The sequence below is a fragment of the Bactrocera tryoni genome, chromosome 3 (assembly GCF_016617805.1).
Source record: "Bactrocera tryoni isolate S06 chromosome 3, CSIRO_BtryS06_freeze2, whole genome shotgun sequence".
In the NCBI taxonomy this organism is placed as follows: domain Eukaryota; kingdom Metazoa; phylum Arthropoda; class Insecta; order Diptera; family Tephritidae; genus Bactrocera; species Bactrocera tryoni.
In genome coordinates, this window is record NC_052501.1 from 42,751,533 (window position 1) to 42,772,535 (window position 21,003).

Sequence of the window (21,003 nt, forward strand, 5' to 3'; positions counted from 1 at the left end):
AAACTTAAAAAAGCATTTATAAACGTAAAATTAACATGTATTTATGTTTATTTACTTCTATTTTTCGCGCAATAATTTTTTACATACTATATACATTTACAAATCTCAAAATAGTTAATTCAAATTAATATATAATATTAAATTATTGAATATTTATATATTCCAAACAGTTCAAAGTTAATGCAAAGCATTAGGAAACTATTTATGTGCCTATTTCTGTAATAGTTTAACGGCAATCATAAATACATATGTATGTATGTGACCTTTCACATACCTTTACGCTTTCGCTTTACACACATTTAGTTCTAGCATAAAAAATTCAAAATTTTACAGAAAATTGTAAATTAAAAATAATATTTGCTGTTATACCACTAATTATTGGGTAAATAAATATTCTTAGCAATTTTAACAGTTAATGGCTCATACTAAATACTCATGATCCAAAGGCGTAAATATAATAACAACTTAAAAATCTATACGCACAGACGTACAAAGACTAAGTCTAAGTAGTTTTGTATAGTTTGGAGACGTTAAAAACTATATGCTAAATGCTAAGAATTACAAAAATTTAAAACAACCGAAATAGTGGCAATAACTGCAGCTGCCTAGGGTGGGTGCACAAATAATTGCGCACTTTACGGATGCGTTGCTCTCGCACTTTCCAATAAGTTGTCGGCCAAGTCGTTCAACAGCTCAGGTGTAACAGGTTGCGTTATTGACGCTTTTTCGGCTTGCGTGTCAGCAGCTGCGCTAGTTGCTTCAGTGTTGGTGTTGGTTTCAGCCTCAGGCAATTGTGCCTTCTTCATCAGTAACATTTCGATTTCTTTTTCAACATCGATTTCGGGCTCGTTCAGTTCAATGGCGTTGGTTTCTCTCTCAGTAGCTGCTTTAATAGCGCATGCTACCAAACCGCTGTTTGTGGGCGCCTCGCGCCTAGCAGCTAACACGTCGTCGGCTGCCGCACTTTCTGTTGGGTTTGTGGTGGTAACAGCGTGATCATTAGTAACCTCCGACATTTTTGCGCTTTGCTTAATGGGCGAATCCGCCGAGTCGGCTACATCAGATTCTTCGACCACAATCGGTTCGATAATGTCGTCGGCGGATGCATTATCAACGCTGCTAGCCATGTCTGGTGACGCCACTTTAGCTTGTTGTTGCTCATTCTTCTCAATTTCTTTCTGCTTTTCACTCGCTTGCAATCCCTCAATTACACGCTTTGCGCACTCGCTTACGGTTTCCATCTTCGTTTTCGTACACTTTTCGTTGCTGTCGTCATTGCTGTTCGCCGTGTTCTCGTCGATAACCACTTGCAGTGACTCCTTCTCACTGCTGCTATTGCCTTCAACTTCGATAATCAGGGATTTCTCTTTACCCTCATCCTCGTCATCCATGACAATAGTATATTTTTCGCCATTTCCGTTATTCTCGCCTTCAACAGACTTGTCTGCTGGGGACTTCTCGCGTTCCAACACTATTTCGGTCTCCTTGCCATCATCAATGGAACTCTCCAAATCCACCGTTAGTATTTCCATATCACCCGAATCATTCTCATTACCAGCTTCACTGCTCTCGTTGGGCTCCTTTGTGTCGCCATCGTCGGCTCTCGTAGCCACTTCCTCTTGCTTCTCCGTGGATGCCGCGCGCTGCGCTTCGCCAGCGCACTTTTCAGCCTTTGACTCATTTTCGTGCTGTTGCAGCATATCTTTTGCGAATGGGTATTCTTCTTCGGCCTTCTTCAATGATATGGCGCATTTCATTTTCAATTTCAAATCGTTACGTTTCATCTCCTCTAAGCGCTCGCGTTCAAGCATCTCCTTCTGCTTCAACAGCGTCGGATTCGGCTTGTTGGTGGTTTTCTTACGCGGCTGCTTGCGTTGCTGTTGCTGTTCGCTACCATCTGCGGACCAACTGCCTTCAGCTGCATCTGAATCCACTTCTAAAAGACTGACAAGAAATTTCTTCGCCGCTGACATCATATCGACCTCTTCCATTGCATTATTATCCTCATTGGAATTATTGATCGTAATGGCTATGTTGTTGGAAGGCGACGGCAGCTTATTTAAGCTGGGCACTGGTGCAGTGGGCACAATCGTAGTGCCTTTGGGTAGCGTTAGCTGTTCTTTTAATATCAGTTTTTGACGGTTATCATCTGAACTGTGTTGGCACGCAGAATTGCTGCTGGCGGCAGTGTTAATAATGGTGACCAATTGTGGGGGTTTCGGAGTGTTTGACTGCTTGGCTGGCTCTTCGTCTTCATTGTCCGAGTCAAGCGTAATGGTGTCCGTTTTAGGTTCCACAATCTCGATTTCGTTATCCTCATCATCACTAGCTTGTTTGTCTGTGGGAGTGGGGGAAGAAAAAACCATAAGTACATATCGAACAGAGATTTAAATTTAAATAATATTTTAAGCTTAATTTTTTATAACCTCACTTTATGTTATAACGCATTTGCGCAAGAAAAGTCAGTTTTGGTTTTGTAGAGAAAAATTTCATTAATTATCATTTAATTTATGAATTACTACATTTATTTTTACATATAAATATAACTAAACTAATGCATTTGTTAAATTACAAAATGGTTTCGCACTTAAATGCACAAAAAAAATAGCTGCTTATAAAGAAGTATTTTTAGCATACTTAGCTTAATATAAATATTTTTTATAACATGATGACTATTATTGCGCATATTTTCTGTATTAAATAAATAAAAAAATACTTTCAAAAGTTTTTGTTTGTTTTCCCCATAATTCTTAAATGTGCTTATTTTAATTTCTGCAAATTTTTCAACAAATTTCATACTTCTATTTCACAAATGGCACTTACAAAATAAATTTAAAAATGCTTAAAGTAACGTAGTACTAGAACCGTAGTAATATCGGCAAACGCTTTAAAATACCAAAAACAAATAAATAGAACTTGGGTCCATTCGAGATGGCAGCAGTATCGGAAAAGTGTCAAAGTGTCACGTTCTGCGTGAATTTCTGGCAGCACTTGCAACGGCATCACTTTCACCTGTCACTTTTTACGCGCAGTTCATACATATAATGATAAACACTCAATTTGTTTGCACATCAGCTGATTATCCGCAACGAGATATCAGATATGCAAAAGAGCTGCTGTAGCGGTGTAATTATGACGTAGCACGAACGCGCCTCATATTTCGACTTTCTTCTTCTTAGTTTCGTAGACAACGCTTACGCGGTTATAGCCGACACATATATAAATAAATAATTATGAAATCTTAGCGTACTAATACTTAACGTCAACTTATGCACACTAATTTATTAAAGTTAAAAGTGTTTTAGTATTAAATAGAGATCTAAAGCGCTTATTATTGCAGCGGTAGGTAATCGAGGAAAAACATTTCGTCCACTGGTAAACTTCGGCAATATTTTGGCAAGGGTTTATCCTTCGGGAATGTAATACGTTCGCGCATGTAACGCTTATAGCTAAACAGAGCCAGTTGCCAACGCATTTTAATTGTCGTTGCGTTACCTAAAAACAAATATAACATATTGTCATTAATATATACTTATTATTTAAGGCACTTCTTACGTTTGAAATCCTTTAGTGCACTGGCAATGTCCTGCCAGAGGTTGGAGCGCAACACTTGATCGTAGTAATCGACATTCAGTGAGTCCCACAACAATGGATAGCGCTGCACAGTACGCACCAGCTGCAGAATGAATTCCTTATCGTCCGGTTCGTCCTGCAAACGGCTGTCGTTCTCCGTTATTTCTTGCGTAAAATCAATATCGATATTTTCTAAATGCTCATTGCGTAAATCTTCTTCGACAATTTTGTAGAGAAATGATAATTTGGCCAAATATTTGGAGTATTTCAATTCTAAATTAGAGCGTTTGCTTTCGCTCTTGATCGTTTTTAGGCGGAAGGACTTGTACATTTCATACAAATGCGACCAACGATCCATTATATCCTCACAATTTAGATCTGCAATAATAAGAGAATAATGAAAATAAGTAAAATAACACTACAACGTCACTGCAGTGTGCACCAACCATTTAGCATACTACTTTGGGAGCGTAAACTCCGCCACAAGTGCATCCACAGCGATTTGCGCGACTGCACATCGACGGAATTGTACTGCAAGTCGCCAGATTTGCGCCATAACACCGGATTACATTTAACGAAATTGATGATTTTCATATCCAAAGCGCGCACTTCTAACGCTTTCACGCCCTCCGACATTTCGTAATCGTTCGCGTCCGCCGCACAATCCTCGTTATTCCAATCATATGATTTGTCGTCTTTTAGTGCGTTCTTTTCGATGACATTGGGCTTTTTACGTTCCACCTGCTGTGCTTCATCATCGTCACTGCCACAGTCCACTTCCACCCACTGATCTTCGGGCAGATCGCGATTGGCGAGAAAGTTCGTTGTCTTATCGAAATAACCGTTGAAGCGTTTACCATCGTGTATGCGTCGCTCAACGCGCACATAACGCTTACGTATATTCTTCCAGCGCAACTTTATATTCTCAGTGCGTTTAAAGTGTGTCGCTACGATGCGCCAGTACTTGCGTGTCACTTCGAAATTGCCATAGTCGGGGTGGCGTGTACACCAAATGGCAGGATATTTCTCAATGAGCCGGGCAAGTTTGCGATCGCGTGCGTGTGTTTGCTCCTCCTGGCTCATGTAATCTTCAGTGCCATAATGTGCTTTGTTGCTGTAGCGTACCGCTTGCTGTTGCTGTGCGACATATTGTTCGAAATCAGTGTCAGCATCGTTTTCATCATCATCGCCATCAGCATCGGCAGTGGCATCCACATCGTCATTGGCAGACATATCGACACCGTCGTCATAATAGGTTGGCTCGTCCATTGTATTTTTCATCCAACTATTATCGCCAGTCTCGTCATTTTCACCATAATCCTCGTCGTCTTCCCCGTCGGGGCCGCCGCGCCTCAGCTGTCCCAGTGGCATAAGCGGTGAGAGTGGCGGTTTCTTATCATTGCCTTCGCCATTCTCCATATTCGCATGCAAACTTTTGCGGTATTCATACACTTGATTGTGGAAACTGTTCGCGCTGGTATTGAAGAGATCTATATCTTCAAGTTGGCCGTAACGGACATAGTCGACGCCTGAAATATCAATTTTTTAAATTTAATTTTAATGCAAGTAATTCGTTTAAATTTTATGTATTTTTGATGCTGCTACAAATGCTATCGAGTTGCGAATTTCATTGCCTTCAGACATTTTGCCAACACATGGACCACTCATTACAAACCGCGCTAACTATTTTTAGTTTACGATTTCTTGTAATATTTGTATATGTACATATGTATATATAACACTTGATACAATTACAATTTACTGGAAGAGTTTGTAGAATGTTGTAGGTCTGTTACCTAGACGATAACAAACTGAATGTGCATTCGATATGTATTATATGATTCTGCAGCAACACCTTGCTTGCTTACGTGCAAATATATGTATATAAAATTATAGCTTTGGTTCTCAAAAAGGTATACCAGAGTGCCAATTATTAGTATAATTTTAGGCGCACAATCTTGAGACTACAATTTTTCTTATCTATCAAGTTTTTAAAGAACTCTTAAACCATTTTACGTTACCAATACATACTTTTAATGCTGTGGTAACGAAAGCTTATCTCTTAAAACATTCCATATCAACTCAGTAATTGCTTAATTTATATTATTTTGACTATTTCCTAAATTTTTTCTTTACTTTAGAATTGTGCAAAAATTCATTCGCAAAGAATGATACTTCCGTTACGTAAATATTTCATTTCATTGATTTAATTGATTTATGTATGTTATCTCTGATAAATTGAAAATGTAGTCCATGTCAAAACTCTTCGTGTGTGAAGCTTTAGCGAATCTCGAAGAGTTGCGTCGCTGAAAGTCAATGAAATTGAACTCGAAACGCATCAAACATCCGCTATTGTTTCGTACTTACATTTCTGTTTGCATTGCACCAAACTTGTGTGCTCACAATTTCACCATTTTCACACTAAACATTTAAAACGCAGTCCATGTGCACAACAAATGACTCAAGACAATGACTAAGTGATGAGCCTTACGCGATTTAATTGGTTTTGTGTAAAAAAAAATTGTTTTTTTTTTTTCATTTTCTACTACATACTTAATTCAATTTACAATTTCGAACATCGGTTTTCGTGCATAGAATATCGATTCAAAATTTCCATTTTCGAAATTATTTCTCGAATTGCGAAATTAATTTTCAAAGATCGAAATTGGCATTTAACTTTCGAAATTCAATTTTGCCTTATGAAAGACATTTTAACTTTAAAAATTAGCTTTTGGATTTTCGGAGTTAATATTTTTTATTCGAAATTAACTTTTCGATTTTAGAAATTATTTTATATTTAAACCAATCAGTAAGCTTTTTCGAAATGCATTTCCGATTTTCCAAATTATTCAGTTACGAACGTACCTTCAATTTTTAGCAAAACTGTTAATGGTAAATTTGATTTTCGAAAATCATTTTTACTTTCGCAACTAGCTTTTTTACTTTTCAAAATTAAAATTTACGATTTTCGAAATACATTTTTCATGTTCAAAATTGATTCTTTTTACTTTTGAATGAAGTTTAGGGTTTTCGAAACTCATTTTTCATGTTCGAAATTAGCTTTTTAGTTTTAAAAGCTCATTTCCGATTTTCTAAATTTTCCATAAATATATTAATACTACATTTCTAAGGAACATTCTTTTACACTAAGTAATAGATCTATATCGAATATTGCAAAACCACATACCTGCCGCCAACTGGCCGTTTTCCAAGCTATCCGCATCATTAACGAATCCTAATTGTCTCATATCACCCAAACATTTATCCTGCAGTCCCTTAAAACGCCCAATCGCATATGTCAACAGATATGAGAGATGTATGTAGAGTTCTTTGACTTCGAGATAATTGCGCGCTTGCTTGTAAGCATTCGAATTGGTCAGTGTTTGTACTTTACCAGTAAGATGTTGGCAAATCTCCATGGCATTGAAGACTTGATCCTGTAACTGGGAACGCGCTTGACCGATGGCAGTGTCAGGGAACACGTGACGCACCATGACCGGTGCACGCACTGCAGTTGCAGAATTAACCGTTGCAGGCGCAGCTGTTGGCGCTACAGGCACACCATTGATCAATTGTATTTGTGTACCTCGAATAGCACCATTTTGACCACTAACCGGCGTCACAGTGGTATTACTATACCGTATCATTTGCGGCTGTTGCATTGAATTTTGCGGATGTTGTTGCGATACAGAATAATATGTACGGGCTGGGGTTATTTGAACAGGACGTCCACTCGCCGCATGTTGTATAGCTGTTATTGGGCTTGCCTGCCGCATCCAAGCATTACTCGGTGAGGGAGTGCTGGGCTGTGGTTGATTTGTGCCCTGGCGTTTCACCTGTATCAGTTTGCCATTGGGCAAACGGAATGTTTCTTGTTGTGCTGCCGAATTAAGATCGATACGATAACCGTTAATAGTGTGATAAACTGGCGTATGATTTCCGGTTGTTGGCGCGTTTCGTGCACCTATAATTGTACGTCGTACAATTGGTGCAGGCGAGGGATGTCGTATAGGTATGCCGGTGTTACGTAGTACTAATGGTGGTGGAGTGTTATTATGTGGTTTCAGTGTAATGCCACTACTATTCGGAGATGACGAGTGCGTTTGTAATGATATAATTTTCGGTGTTGATGTAATGGGTGAAGGTGCGGGACGTGTCTTCTGTTGCACAGTAATTTGACAATCCGGCTCCAACATGCTCAACAAATCAGGTGTACAAACAACTTCATCATTTGAGTTTTTCATACGTTTGGCCGGGGGTACTTGTGGATGACTACCTGGCGATTTCGAATGTTTTTTTGCGCTTGAACTGCTTTGACTGCGTCGAGATGTTGCAGAATCTAGACTTTCCATAGAGTCGGACATGTTTCCACATTTCGATTTAGCAAGACGACAGCATGTTGAACGGTCCTGTGACAATAGCGCCCTCTTTTCAGATTCGTTAGGGTGATTCACATCGATATACCTGCAAATTAAATAGCAATATTAAATTAGTTCGTAATTATAGTGTATATAAAGGATGGCAAACTGAACTCACTTCTTTTGTTTGTCTATGTAACGTATTAGGGCCCAATGTTGTGCACGCAATGGCCAAAGAATTTTCGGTGCGCAGCTAAAGCAATTCCAATTTTCGTTCTGTTCAATATCTACTACTACACCGCGAGACAGGTTCTTAACGATACATGATTTACAGAATACGTAGGGACAACTTGAGCAGCAGTAAACTTCGCCACCTTGGCCACACCAACGACAATATAGTTCTGAGCCATCTTCGCCTTTACTGAATTCGCCGCTGTTATAGAAGTCGTGGCATTTCAAGCAGTGTGTTACACGCAACACCGGATGCATGCGGATATTCTCCTCTTGGCTCGGTGCAGTTCCGATATGAGTCTTACAGACTGTGCAGTGCACCTTGCGCTCACGCACCAGATCCACAGAGGGATATGCCCTGAGATAGAAACGCCTTTCTTCATCGGCCAAACTGGCATCAAATTCGATATCTGCGAAGCAAAAAATTATTTTAATAATTAGCAATGTTAATAAGATAATGTCCATTATTATTTTTTTTTACAATTACAGCAGTATTCCGAAATAACGAGTCGAGTACTCTCTTAGCGAGGTATATTTCTTAATAAAAATAAGTAATATATCCGAAAATTGAAGTTTAATAAATTGTTTATTGATTTAATTGTTAAAAACTAAAGCATGTTACCTTCAAGAAAGTAATGTTCTTAAAAAGCAAATTCGATTATTTTTAGCTATTAAAAAAATTGATTGCTCGTCATTTTTGGAAAAGGAAGTTTACATTTGGTGGCTGAATATTAATTTATTAATTTATAGTTTAACATTATTTACATTTAGAAAACATAGTCATCTCACCTTAAGAACGACAAAATGGGAAGATCATTCATTCACTCTAAAATAAATGTATTTATTGTAAAAAAATTGCATGTTCGTTATAAGCGATTTTCATTAAAACGAATATTCGTTATTTCGGAATATTACTGTACTTTATTATGCGTTTGACCTATTCACAATTGTCATCGTCCAATTTTGTGATTTGACAGTTTTTATTACAAATATTATTTTTGCATTTATTAAAGAATTATGAATTATATATGTACATTATTAATTATAAATGTACATATGAATATTATATAATAATAATATGAATGAATGAAACACATACATTTGATATAAGACTGTTATTTACAGTATTGAGCAAATTAAATGCACTATTTTACTTCCATTTATAAAGTCGGAGAAAGATTCTTATTTCTATATTTAATATGTTTATATTTAATTAATCCAGTCATTACAAATATAAAAAAATTTATATAGATTTCAAATTATCTCATTATAAAATAAATCTATATTTTCGAAATTATTATGCATAATGACATCATTAATATGGGGTAAATTTGAAGGGTATCATCAGATTTTTTGCACATCACTGTATATAAAGTATGACAAGATCAATTGTCCTTAATAAAAAAAAAATTAAGGAAGTTGTTATCGATTGTATTTTGTCAAACTTCGACATCATCGAAAAATTGAGACATTTTAACAGCGCCATCTCTGGCAGATATTGGGTGAACTTTCCTTCGGGCAAATGACAAAATAAGGTTTACATCTTTGATAAATATAAATATGGCGAAGTTATCACTTCGTGGTTGATAAGCGAATATACTTCCGAGCCGAAATACAACTCTACGAAAGCGGTTCATATATTAGCTTTATGGACATGGTCAACCAAATGTATAAACTTCGGCACTGACCATGCTGCCACATAACTAAAAGCAAATACATATTTAACGTATTAATTTCTTTGATAATTATCACATTATTGTGATTAGACTACCTAAATAAAATGTTTTACTTATCTAATTAATGTGTCTTCAAAATTTAATACAGCAAAAATTTAACATACATTTTAATTGTCAATCTTAAGCAAATATTGGGTCCAAATCCACAAACTAAGGCAAACTTTTAAGCATATATTAGAACTTAAAAACTATATAAACTTCTAATGATTTCCGAATTTGCTGATACTTATGAAACATCACCGGCTTTTTCCTTTTCTTATATTTACGGTAAATATTTAGCACAAATTTATGGACCGACGATAAAGCATCCACGCAACCCATGATATTTCTGGCAACACTACTTACCATCATTGTCGTTGTTGGAAGATGCCTGCGTCGGGGCTGGCGTTGATGCGGTCGTACTTGGCTCCATCTCGATTTCAAGCGTCTAGGTTATGTTCTGGGCACGAATAACTCTATAACCCTTTAGTGTGCAGTCGCTGCACACAAAGTAATTAGTTATATCTATACACCAGCAGAAAATCACTTTTCTTGAACACTTTTTCAATAATCCACACTCCTAGCACACGCTGCTGTTCACACACTGATCCACAAATGCATGAAACGCTGCTGCTTAACAATCACACCAGTTTTATCACTATTCTTGCCTGTATGCTCACAAAGCAAATGTGCCTAAAAACACATTCACACACGCACAAATTTATTATGCTTAATTGTTTGTTTGGTAATTGCAAATTTTAAAGGTAAAATTTAATTGAAAATCTGCAAAATTTTCTCTCTACACCACACAACTTAACACCACTCGCTTCGGATTCAATATGGCGACGAATTTTTGCTTTGTCGTACGAAATATTTTTATTTTTTTCACTGTTGTGTTCGGCTGACTTGCTCGACAGCATTCGCATCGTTGCTTAAATTGCCGGTCATGTGCTGGAAGAAGTCAGAAAACCGGGTGCGAGCGAGTGAGCGTATACGAAACGTCATTGTACCGAAAGCATTCGTGAATCGTTCGTGTATATTTCGATTTACCCGCCATATTAATACACACCATCGGACCACCAGCAGGTATTCGGTCAAGGTAGAACTGCACGCATTAAGTAAAGTAAGTATACATTACGGAAAAGTGGACCCGCAAAAAATTGAATACAAGTCGGTTTCTAACCCAAAAATTGAGATATATTGGTAAGAAACAAAACAAGAATGTATATATTTATGTATATCGTAGTATTAAATATAGACCTAATATCGACTTAAAAATATTTTAGATTTTATACCGAACATACAGTACATATCGTCACCTAAAATGTAAAATAACATGTATCATCAAAAAATTCGAAATTGAGTATATTATTGATTACGATTCACTACTTCAAACTACATACATAATATTACATATGTCCAACATTTTCAGGTTCTGTGCTCATATATGAACCAGTTTTAACCAATATTAAAATTTTTTTTTAACTCTTCTATTTTATCGAGTGTTTCATTCACGCCACTGTAAATTTTCGAAAATGTTGTTACGTTATTTTGCATTTCAGGTGACGATATGTATATGTAGAAGCTATATTAATAATCGGAATTGATGGTAGAGATCTACATATTTTGGAAATTTATACTCCTTGTAATCAATACCTGAAACCATACAAACTATATAAGCTCTAAACGAAGAAAATACATAAACGGCAATGTAAGAAACGATAACCCATCCTTTTTCCCCAGGAATTCATGGGTACTGACAAATACATACTTATGCATGTACATATGAATATCATATATGTATGTATGTGTACATATCATGTATAGATCGTTCATGTAGCATCCTTGACTTTAAGGACTAGTAAAAGCCTTTGGTTAGGAGCATTTCTCACGACAGTGGGGTTTAGTTATCTTGAAGGGGCTTATGCGAAGAAATTGTACTTTTGCATAACTTTTTTAATATGTTCTAATGAATTTAGAAAGAACCATAATATTTAACAGAATTAAGGACTAAGGACTGTTATTACTCGCTAAATTTATTATTTATAAAATTTACTATTTTAACCGTATAGATTAAAAAGCCTAATCATTTACCTCAGCAAATGCAACCTTGTGATCACTTTCCTTCTAGTGGTATTTGCTTATTTCGGCAATTATATAACCGTTTTTGCTATTATACCATAATAAAATAAGTTTTGGGAGAGCTACGGATATGATATTCCGTATGTATGTAGATGTGAATGCCTCGGAACCTTAAAAGGATAGTTTATTGGGTTTGTTTTAGCAGCAGAATTCTGTCGAGTTGATAGTCCTTGGCGGGATAGAAATCTGCGTCCGTTTCGGTTACGTAGACCCGACTGTCGTGGGAACGGAGTTTACTGGGTTTGATACGGCTTGGCTTTGGGTAATATAACCATACCATACTTCGGCCAACTAAGTTAAAATGAAGATCAATTTTTAATTGTTGATGAGGTAAACATACACTTATCATAAACGCCCGCCAACTTTCCTTAAATAATATTCTTGCATAGAAGTAGGAACAAAATCTAACTAGTTTCACACAATGCTGCTTCACTTGAGATCAGCTCAGTTCAATGACTTTTACTATAAATGTTAAGTTTAAGTTTTCATATTAGTAAACGGTGTGCAGGCTGATTCACATCGAATTTTTCACTCAGGCAAACACTTTTTACGCTTTTCCTAGTAACAGTCGCCATTTTTATTGAAGAGAACGTATAGAAAGCAAAGCGTTCATTCTGGTATACACTTTGCTTTCTTCGTTTCGTTGTTAAAATATGCATTAACAAGCAAAGCGAGGAAAGTTTTATGTGAATAGGAAATAGGTAAGGGATGAACGATCACATGTACAACAGTTTCGTTAGAAGTGTAAATCGGGCTTTAAGAAACTCATAGAAAATTTAATAAAAATTTCTGGTAGCGCTGTTGGGTAATTGTCCGGTGACTTAACCGTGAATGATTTTAAAAAAGAATACCTCGGTATTGTACTATTTTGTTATCATACAGCACATTTTTCATTTCTTTTTTTTATACAACTGTAAATAAAGCCTTACCGACATAGTATTGTTTACTGGACAAGTAATTATTGAGAGTTCCAAAATGTTCGCTAATGTGAATGATTCACTCACATGAAGAAGTATTTTAAACCATATTGCCAAAATCAGCTGTTTTTGTTTTTCACATGAATTTTCTGTTTATATTTTGATTTTGTGTGATTTGCAATCTTTTCGTATTCAGTAATCAGGTACTGACGATATAAAATTTCTTGGTAACTAACATTACATATTTTAAAGAGAAGCAACACAGGGGGTTTTTACATAGTCAAGTATCCAAATCTTATTTCGTTAAGTTGTGCATTTCATAATTAAATTAATATAACTTATAACATTAATGCAAACATATCTATACACAATGCATATTATAAACCAAATATCAAGTAAAATTAAATAATATAACTAATAAATAAATATAACTATCATCTAAATTTTTTGTTTCGATATTTTCGCAGGCATATTGTAGGGCGAGATTGCGCCCAATTTTTACTTGTGAAACATAAGAGGCAATGCATCGGCATTGGGTAAGATGTAAATAATTTGGATTTCATGTTATATTGGTGAATTATGCTTCATATTTTCCCTTCAAAGAGAACTTTTCGACGGAAAATGTTGTTTCAGAAAACAGCTTAAAGGAACGCTAAGCGCAATGGTGCTTGTAGCATCGTTAATAGCAGATTATGATCGCAAAGAGTTATTTGAAACGGTAATTAATGATTTATATAAAATATATGTTGCTGAAAATATTTAATATGCACTTATTTATGAAGGTTTTTGTCCGGAAATACGCGGTAAAGCAAACATATAAACTAATGAAAATAAACAGTTGCGGGCACAAGACTTCTTCGGGGAAATGCGCACACGCCCCACGGGGGCACTGGAGGTCATTCTGGATCTCACACCGCTGCATCAGGTGATAAAACAAGTAGCAAAACATACCATGCTGCTATTGTCAGCAGAGGGCTACGGAAGAGGGAAGCTAATGTCCTCTCGACAGATGGATGGAGGCACTAGCGGAAAGCACACCGCTGGCCCTCCTCCCAAAGGACGGCACCACGAAGAGGATTAATTTCAAAAGCGACTACAGAGTTACTCTGGACAGCAAGACGGAGTGGAGTGATACCACGCTGGAAAAGCTACTGGAAGACAGTACCATCCAGTGGTACACTGACGGCTCAAAAACACCGGGAGGTATTGTGGCAGGTATTGCGGGACCTGAGACCAAATCGCTTTTAAAAGAGGAATGTATAGAAAGGCTAAACCGCCTATCCTTGTGCAACCTGGTGCATCTAATTTGGGTTCCAGGGCACAGGCAACAGGAATGCGCCATGCCAAGCTGCTTCTAGGGTGGTACAACCTCTCAAGGTTCAAAGCACTAATCAACCTCACCCGAGACAAATTCAGCCCTCTCGTTGCGATCTACACAAGGCACTGCAAGCTCAGGAAGCACCTGTCCAACAAGGGCATAGTCTCCTGTGCTAACTGCCGGTTCTGCGACCTGGAACTGGAAACACCAGCACACCTAATTCTGGATTGTACAGCAATCTGCAGAATAAGGCTTAAGGCCCTGGGTTCCATATACATTAGCAGGGATCACATCACCTCAATAGCGACCGGCAAACTCCTGGAACTATTCAGGCTGCTGGAACTTTGGGAAGTTATGTGATATAGGAGAGGGCACAATAGACCCTAGGTCGCAGTGCATTACCTCGTTAATAATCTAATCTAAGACTTCTTGAGTGCCCCAGTCTATAAAATTTTGGCGAAATGTGTGTTTCCTCATATTGAAAACGTTTGGGTACCAATAATCCCTGCTTGAATGCCATGCTGATTCCAGCTGCTTCTAAATTGCTTACACCTGTTTAACTCTGGAAACGCAAATATTTTACAAAGTTATTGGAACATACATTTGTCGGAGGATGCCAAATTCGGACATACTTTAAAATTTAATAAAATCGAGATCCGAAATTGAAATTCCTCAAAATTTAAGTCTTCCCTCTCTCCTTTCTAATTGGTATACGAAAATTGACGTTTAATAGGATAAAGGACTCTCTCTGGTGCTATAACTACCTAGAGTTTTATAAAATAAATAAATAATCCTATTAATAACACGAATACAATATAATTGTACAATTTGTTATATTTCGTGATTTTGCCATATTATATGAATATACACAAAATGGCATATGAAATAAATACCCCAGGCAGTTAACAAACGTATGCATAAATCTCGATAGGCTCAAATACATACATACATATGTATATGCACATGAATAATCTGTAAATTGTTACTTACGAAGATTTAAAGTTGGAACAGCTCCATCTTTCAATTTCTTAGTTCCCAGTGCATAATCCTCAAAATGTATTGCACAAACAAACGTGTTTGAGGGGGCTATTTTCCTTCCTTCGAAGCCCAAATTTCGGCACCACTTGTGTGCAATTTGTGCATTTTTCGGCCAACTGAACAAAATGGACGTGTTGTTATTGTTATAGCATTCGCGCACACAACATTTCCGATTTCGCGGCATTTTCAAATATTTTAAATAAATAGTTTGTTTCTTAACTGCTAGTTGCTGCTAGCTATCAGGAAGAACAACGCTGAGTAATGATAAGTTACTCTCACAAAGAGCGAAATAAGGAAAAAAGAAACGGAAAACTTGCAGAATTTTACAAGAAAACAACAAAATGTTTTTAATAATCACATCAAATTAACACTTGAAAATTAACAAATATAATTCTTATTATTACTACTAAATGTATTAAAATAAACAAAATCGAAGCAAATTCATCAAATATGGCTTGTTTACGTATGTATATGTATTTTATCAGCTGTTTCTTTATATGACAGTAGCTATTCCTGTTAGAAGAAATTTCACTAGCAGAAACTAGCAGCTCTTTCTGTATGATCAACTCTTATAGTTCTTTGTGTTCAGACACGTTTATCCAGCATAAAATTGGCTAGTTAGTGATATCTAGCAGTGAGGAAGCAACCTTAAAAATTCTTAAACGATTTTAAATTTTAACATTCACAACAATAAATTTGTAATATAACCAATGGGCTGGAATTTTATTTCTCTCTTTGCTCATACAAAAAATAGATAAAATACTGTGGATGAAACCGAGCGAGTCTATTCTTACGGAAAGAACACTTATTAAAAAAGGAGCAACTTAAAAATCAAAATAATACATATGTAACCGCTTTACTGAAACATTTTAAGGACTACCAAAAAGTCTAAATTTTGCTTAAAGTGCTCTGCAGGTTACTAAAAACATTATTCAAGTTGTAGAATAGTAGAAAAAGCTCTCTGTACTAAAACAAGAACCAAATTTTATAAAATTGTAATATTTTTGCTATCATGGTATAATCTTGTTTATTACTTATACATATGTGTGTATGTATATTAAGCCGGTGGAAGGTGTAATCTTGTTTACTAGACAAGTAATTATTGTGAGTTCCATATGTGCTCGTTACTGTGAATGATTTACCCGTAAAGAAGAAGTAAATTGCGTGAGATTGTAATATATTGTTATCATACGGTATAATATTCTTTTGTTTATTAGTTATATATATAGTTTTAAGTTTTTGCTTTTAGTTTAAGCAGTTAAAATACTATCATTACACTTATACACGATATAATATTTCTTGGAAATTAATCCCATATACTTTAAAGAAGAGTGACGTATTTGTATAAGCAAGTATCCAAAGCTTATTTCGTTTAGTTGTGCATTTCATAATTTTATTGACAGCTTATACTATTCATTCATACATATGTACATATATATGTGTTTTGAAATTTCATTTAACATTGGGAAGATAATAGTATAAATGCACGGAGTGGAACTTTTCTACTTTCAGTTGCTATTAAAGTATGAATGAATGACTTCACTGTAAAGTGAAATCTTAAAAATGCCCAATGTTTATTTTTATAAACCAAAAATTAAGCAAAATTAAAATGTCAAAAATATCGTTTTTCACTTAAAAACAATAAAAATAATAATAATAATATAACTAGCAACTAAATTTGTTGCTTCGAAATTTTCGCAGACATGTCGTCTGGAGGAGCAGGATCCTCAGCAACTGGTGCAACCGCCAATGACTTTTTTGGCTGGGATTTGCTTTACAAAACAATTGAAAAAACTGTTGATAAAAAGTCTGATGTATTGATTGCACTAGCGCACTTTTTGCTTGTGAAACATTATAAAATGCAATGCATCGGCATTGGAGAAGATGTAAGTAATTTAAACTTCTATTTTATTAGTGAATTAACTTTCATATTTCTCATTTTTTTTCAAAGAAAACTGTTTCAACAGAAGATGTTGGTTCCGAACTATTACCTGACGGTTGGAATGATCGAGGCAAGAGATACGCCTTGCGTTATTTACACAATGGTCGATTGTACCTTCTAATAGGCCATAATACAGAGGATTTTATTACTATGAATTTACTCGATGTTAAGGACACCAAGGTAACTAACATAACTTTAAATCCACAAGAATGGATAAAACAACTTAAAGGAACGCTAAACACAATGATGCCTGAAGCATCACTGATATCAGATCGTTATCGCAAAGAGTTAGTTGACCCGGTAATTAATCACTTATATGAAATATGTTTCTGTAAATGTCTAATATAATTTATGTGTGCAGGTGTTCACGGGAAATACGCGAGAGGTTACTACGCAAACAAATGTAAATCAAGAGTCACGAGCACCAAACTTCCGCGATCCGCTCGCAATAGGCGGACCGATGAGACCTGGCGGGTGAGTAGCAAAAATTGAATATGAGTGCATTTAGATGTGCATTTCCGGGCGGATGCCTGCAATTGTGTGTTTGTGTTGTAGGGCAATGTGCAATGTTCACTACGTCATTTTGTTATATAATGCAACAAGACAATAGCCGACAGCCGAGTCTGTGTTTGGTCAATGATTCATAATATAAATTATTTGTTTCATGTAATACTGTAATCTTAGCTCTCAGTCACATACCGCAAAATTATTTATATTGTTTTTTTTGCGGTTCGATTCGCAGTAAGAACACAAGCTTTTTCTGGTTGAGGGGTATTTTTTGCTGATAAATGTTTGTATGTGTGCATATTAAAACTACAAACTCTCTTTAAACAAGCTTCAAACTCTTCAACTTACATCGCATTACTGCTTGTATAACAACAGGTTGCTTGTATAACAAACAGGTTGTTAACCCTTTAATAAAAAAGTGTCTAATTTATCATGCACTTTTTAATAAATTTTTTTTTGTTTGGTTTTTGTTTTTTTATTTACACGTGTATCAATTAAATAAATATTTACATACTCGTAGCTTAAAAAAGTAGTTGTTTCATATGTGCACTTTTATATAAGCCTCAAAAGGTACATAAAGCGGGATTTTCATATAAGCCCCAAAAGTGCTATTAACCGGGATTTTCATATAAGACTTCCCCGGATAAAGTGTTCCAATTTTGAGCACTTTGCTCGGCTCTTATATCCGAAAAATACTGTACCTATCAGCTTTTGTTTAAAAAAATACATTTTTGGTACGCAAGGGTTAAATTAATGAGATGGCGTAGGCAATCAAGAACTTAAGTTCTCAGACAAAGCGTGATCTTTAGTATATTTACAGCCGCCATTATAAACACTAATTTTTCCAACTTTAAATATTTTTGCTATCAAATTTATAGCATGCAAACCAACAACACATTGCGCATAGTAATATTATTGCTTTGCTCAACTGCTTCTGTGAAGTGTGTATTAATTGGTGCTTCTATTAAAGTTTTCATTTCAATTTCCAATAATTGTCATCTTTTTTGCAGTTCTTTTCGAATGGAGCCTCGGCCATTTGGCTTTCCCGACGTTGGACGCGGCGACTTAGATCCTTTGGGTCGCGGTGGTCCTGGTAATCTCTTTCCGATGCCTTCACGTCCCGATTTCAATGCCGGTCTGAATCCGCGTTTCGATCCCGTTGGTCCAGACGGACGCATTCTGCGTGCCGATCCTAATCCTGATCATCTGCAACCACCAAATTTTGGTTTCGACTACTACATGTAATAACGAAAATGCGATAAAAAATGCCAAAAAGCTTATGAATTATTTTCAATATTCATAAAGGATGTATTTACATATATACATACATAGGTTATTAATTGTTGGTTAAAGCCTATTCTTTTGATAGTTGCAAACTGTTTAATTCAAGAGCGGGCTTTAACATGTGCCTTTAACGCACTTCGAACTCAATAAAACTGAATGATAATAAGAATTTAGGTTACAGAAACTAAAATAAATAATTATATTGTAATGAGATTAATTGCAACTTTACTTGAATGAGTCTTAACCATTGGTTAAATAACCGAAAATCGAAAAAGCAAAATTATTAGTTTGTATTGGTAATTTTTATATCGATTCATCGACTGCAAGACGACTACATAATTTGGTTTAATATTTGAATTGCATTTGAGCGATATTATATTTATTATTCAATAAAATAGTTTGGTTATAGTACACCTGGAAATGAAATTTTGAATTTAAATACTCACGAGAGTTCAATGTAGTATTATTTTACGAGTTGTTTCGCAATTGTAAAATTTGAATCACTTAAATCTGATTTCTCTTGAACTTCAGAGTACAACGTTTGACGTTTTTCTACGTTCCGGTGGTAAGTTTATTGTAAAGGGCCATCGATTTCGAGGATCCCTGCTTTTTTAAGAATACAAAACAGAAACTTCACATTTAATGGGGTATGGGAAGTGGCGCCGTCTTGTTGCAACCAAATGTCGCTGAGATCACGAGCTCCAAATAGTCGGTTATCATCCCGCGATAACGGTCACCAATGGTTACGTTCTCACCGGCATAATGTTTTTAAGAAATATGGACCGATGATTCCACCGGCATTCAAACAACACTAAACCGTTGTTTTTTGGATGAAATGGCTGCTCTTGCATTTCTTCAGGCTGCTCTTCTTCCTAAATGCGGCAATTTTGCTTGTTTACATACCCATTGAGCCAGAAATTATCCTCATCTTCTTGGAACTTTTCAAGAGCCCGTAGAGCGAAACGATCTCGTTTGAGAAGGTCGGGTGGCTTCGATTCTTGCACAAGCTGTATTTGGTACGCTTTCAATTTAAGATTTCGACGTGAAATGCGGCAAGTCGTTCCATACGCCAGTCCGAGTTGCTGGGAACGGCGTTGAATCGTCTCTCCACGATCTTCGGGTACACTATTAGCTACTGCGTGCTGGACGGGGTCTATTCGGTCGAATATTATCAAATTATGAATGTTGGGATGATCAAGATGGATGACGAGGTACGCTCAGTGGGCCGATTATGTTGATTCGGGTTAAATTGGCAATGTGACCGTGTAAGGGAGATCCATGAGGAAGTAAACAATAGAGAAGAATGCACCAATGGTTCTGTGGTCAATAGTTCCACAGGTCTAAAAATGTAATATTAACAGAAGCGGGCTCTTCTGTAGTAACCCTTACGCATAACGTAGCTTTAAACTAAATGACTACAATTTAATTTTTCAGTCCGAAATTGGGGGGATAACAGCAGGCTTCAAGTGGGCATTAAGTTTCTTCAAGCAACACAGGGTATACCACTGTGCACTCGGGTGCACAGTGAGTCTAATAATGGCCTAATTGCAGCCGCTTGTGGTCTACGCTCGCACGCCTCTTCTTATCAACCAATCATAAGTAACATATGAGTCAATAAATAAATATTGTTAAATCCGAACACGTTTGTTCAAATCTAAAGGTGTAAAATTTAAGGGGTTAGTAGGGTAATCTTTAATTTTTTTTTTTTTACATTTTCGGTTCCCGTATATATAGTACATAATTAGAATTAAGGTAGAAACCCACTTCACCATTGGAAGATTTCGAAAAGGGCCCAAAAATAATAATACCGCTCGACGTTCGGAGTGCACACCTCAAATTTTAAACGCGTTTTAACTTTTTTAAACTGGCGTACTTGATTCCGGTCGAACTACTCAACCAATTTGCTTAATTTTTTTTTGAAATGTTCACAAAACGTCTGGCTATCGCCTCTATATTTTTTTTTTAATTTACTGACAAT

At 36.2% G+C, this 21,003-nt stretch overlaps 2 protein-coding genes across 6 annotated transcripts; one reads left to right on the forward strand and one right to left on the reverse strand.

Annotated features, from left to right (window-relative positions):
* Positions 1-114: 114 nt before the first annotated feature.
* Positions 115-15,695, reverse strand: LOC120772364. Of its 3 annotated transcripts, XM_040100931.1 has the most exons (6): positions 15,245-15,693; positions 8,110-8,572; positions 6,761-8,037; positions 4,020-5,102; positions 3,556-3,951; positions 2,578-3,495 (listed from the first exon to the last, which is right to left on the reverse strand). In XM_040100931.1, the coding sequence occupies exons 1-6, from the start codon at positions 15,474-15,476 to the stop codon at positions 3,332-3,334; spliced, it is 3,615 nt and encodes a 1,204-aa protein (XP_039956865.1). In that variant the 5' UTR covers positions 15,477-15,693; the 3' UTR covers positions 2,578-3,331. The 3 variants fall into 3 exon arrangements, with proteins under 3 accessions (XP_039956864.1, XP_039956866.1, XP_039956865.1); XM_040100930.1 differs by lacking the exons at positions 2,578-3,495; positions 3,556-3,951; positions 4,020-5,102 and adding an exon at positions 115-2,338 and having other exon boundaries at positions 15,245-15,695; XM_040100932.1 differs by lacking the exons at positions 2,578-3,495; positions 3,556-3,951; positions 4,020-5,102; positions 15,245-15,693 and adding exons at positions 116-2,338; positions 10,244-10,868.
* Positions 13,404-19,253, forward strand: LOC120772365 (proteasome inhibitor PI31 subunit). Of its 3 annotated transcripts, none has more exons than XM_040100934.1 (5): positions 13,404-13,472; positions 16,994-17,178; positions 17,244-17,534; positions 17,596-17,708; positions 18,752-19,253. In XM_040100934.1, the coding sequence occupies exons 2-5, from the start codon at positions 16,996-16,998 to the stop codon at positions 18,984-18,986; spliced, it is 822 nt and encodes a 273-aa protein (XP_039956868.1). In that variant the 5' UTR covers positions 13,404-13,472; positions 16,994-16,995; the 3' UTR covers positions 18,987-19,253. The 3 variants fall into 3 exon arrangements, with proteins under 3 accessions (XP_039956868.1, XP_039956867.1, XP_039956869.1); XM_040100933.1 differs by lacking the exon at positions 13,404-13,472 and adding an exon at positions 16,420-16,485; XM_040100935.1 differs by lacking the exon at positions 13,404-13,472 and adding an exon at positions 16,524-16,640.
* The last annotated feature ends 1,750 nt before the right edge of the window (positions 19,254-21,003 follow it).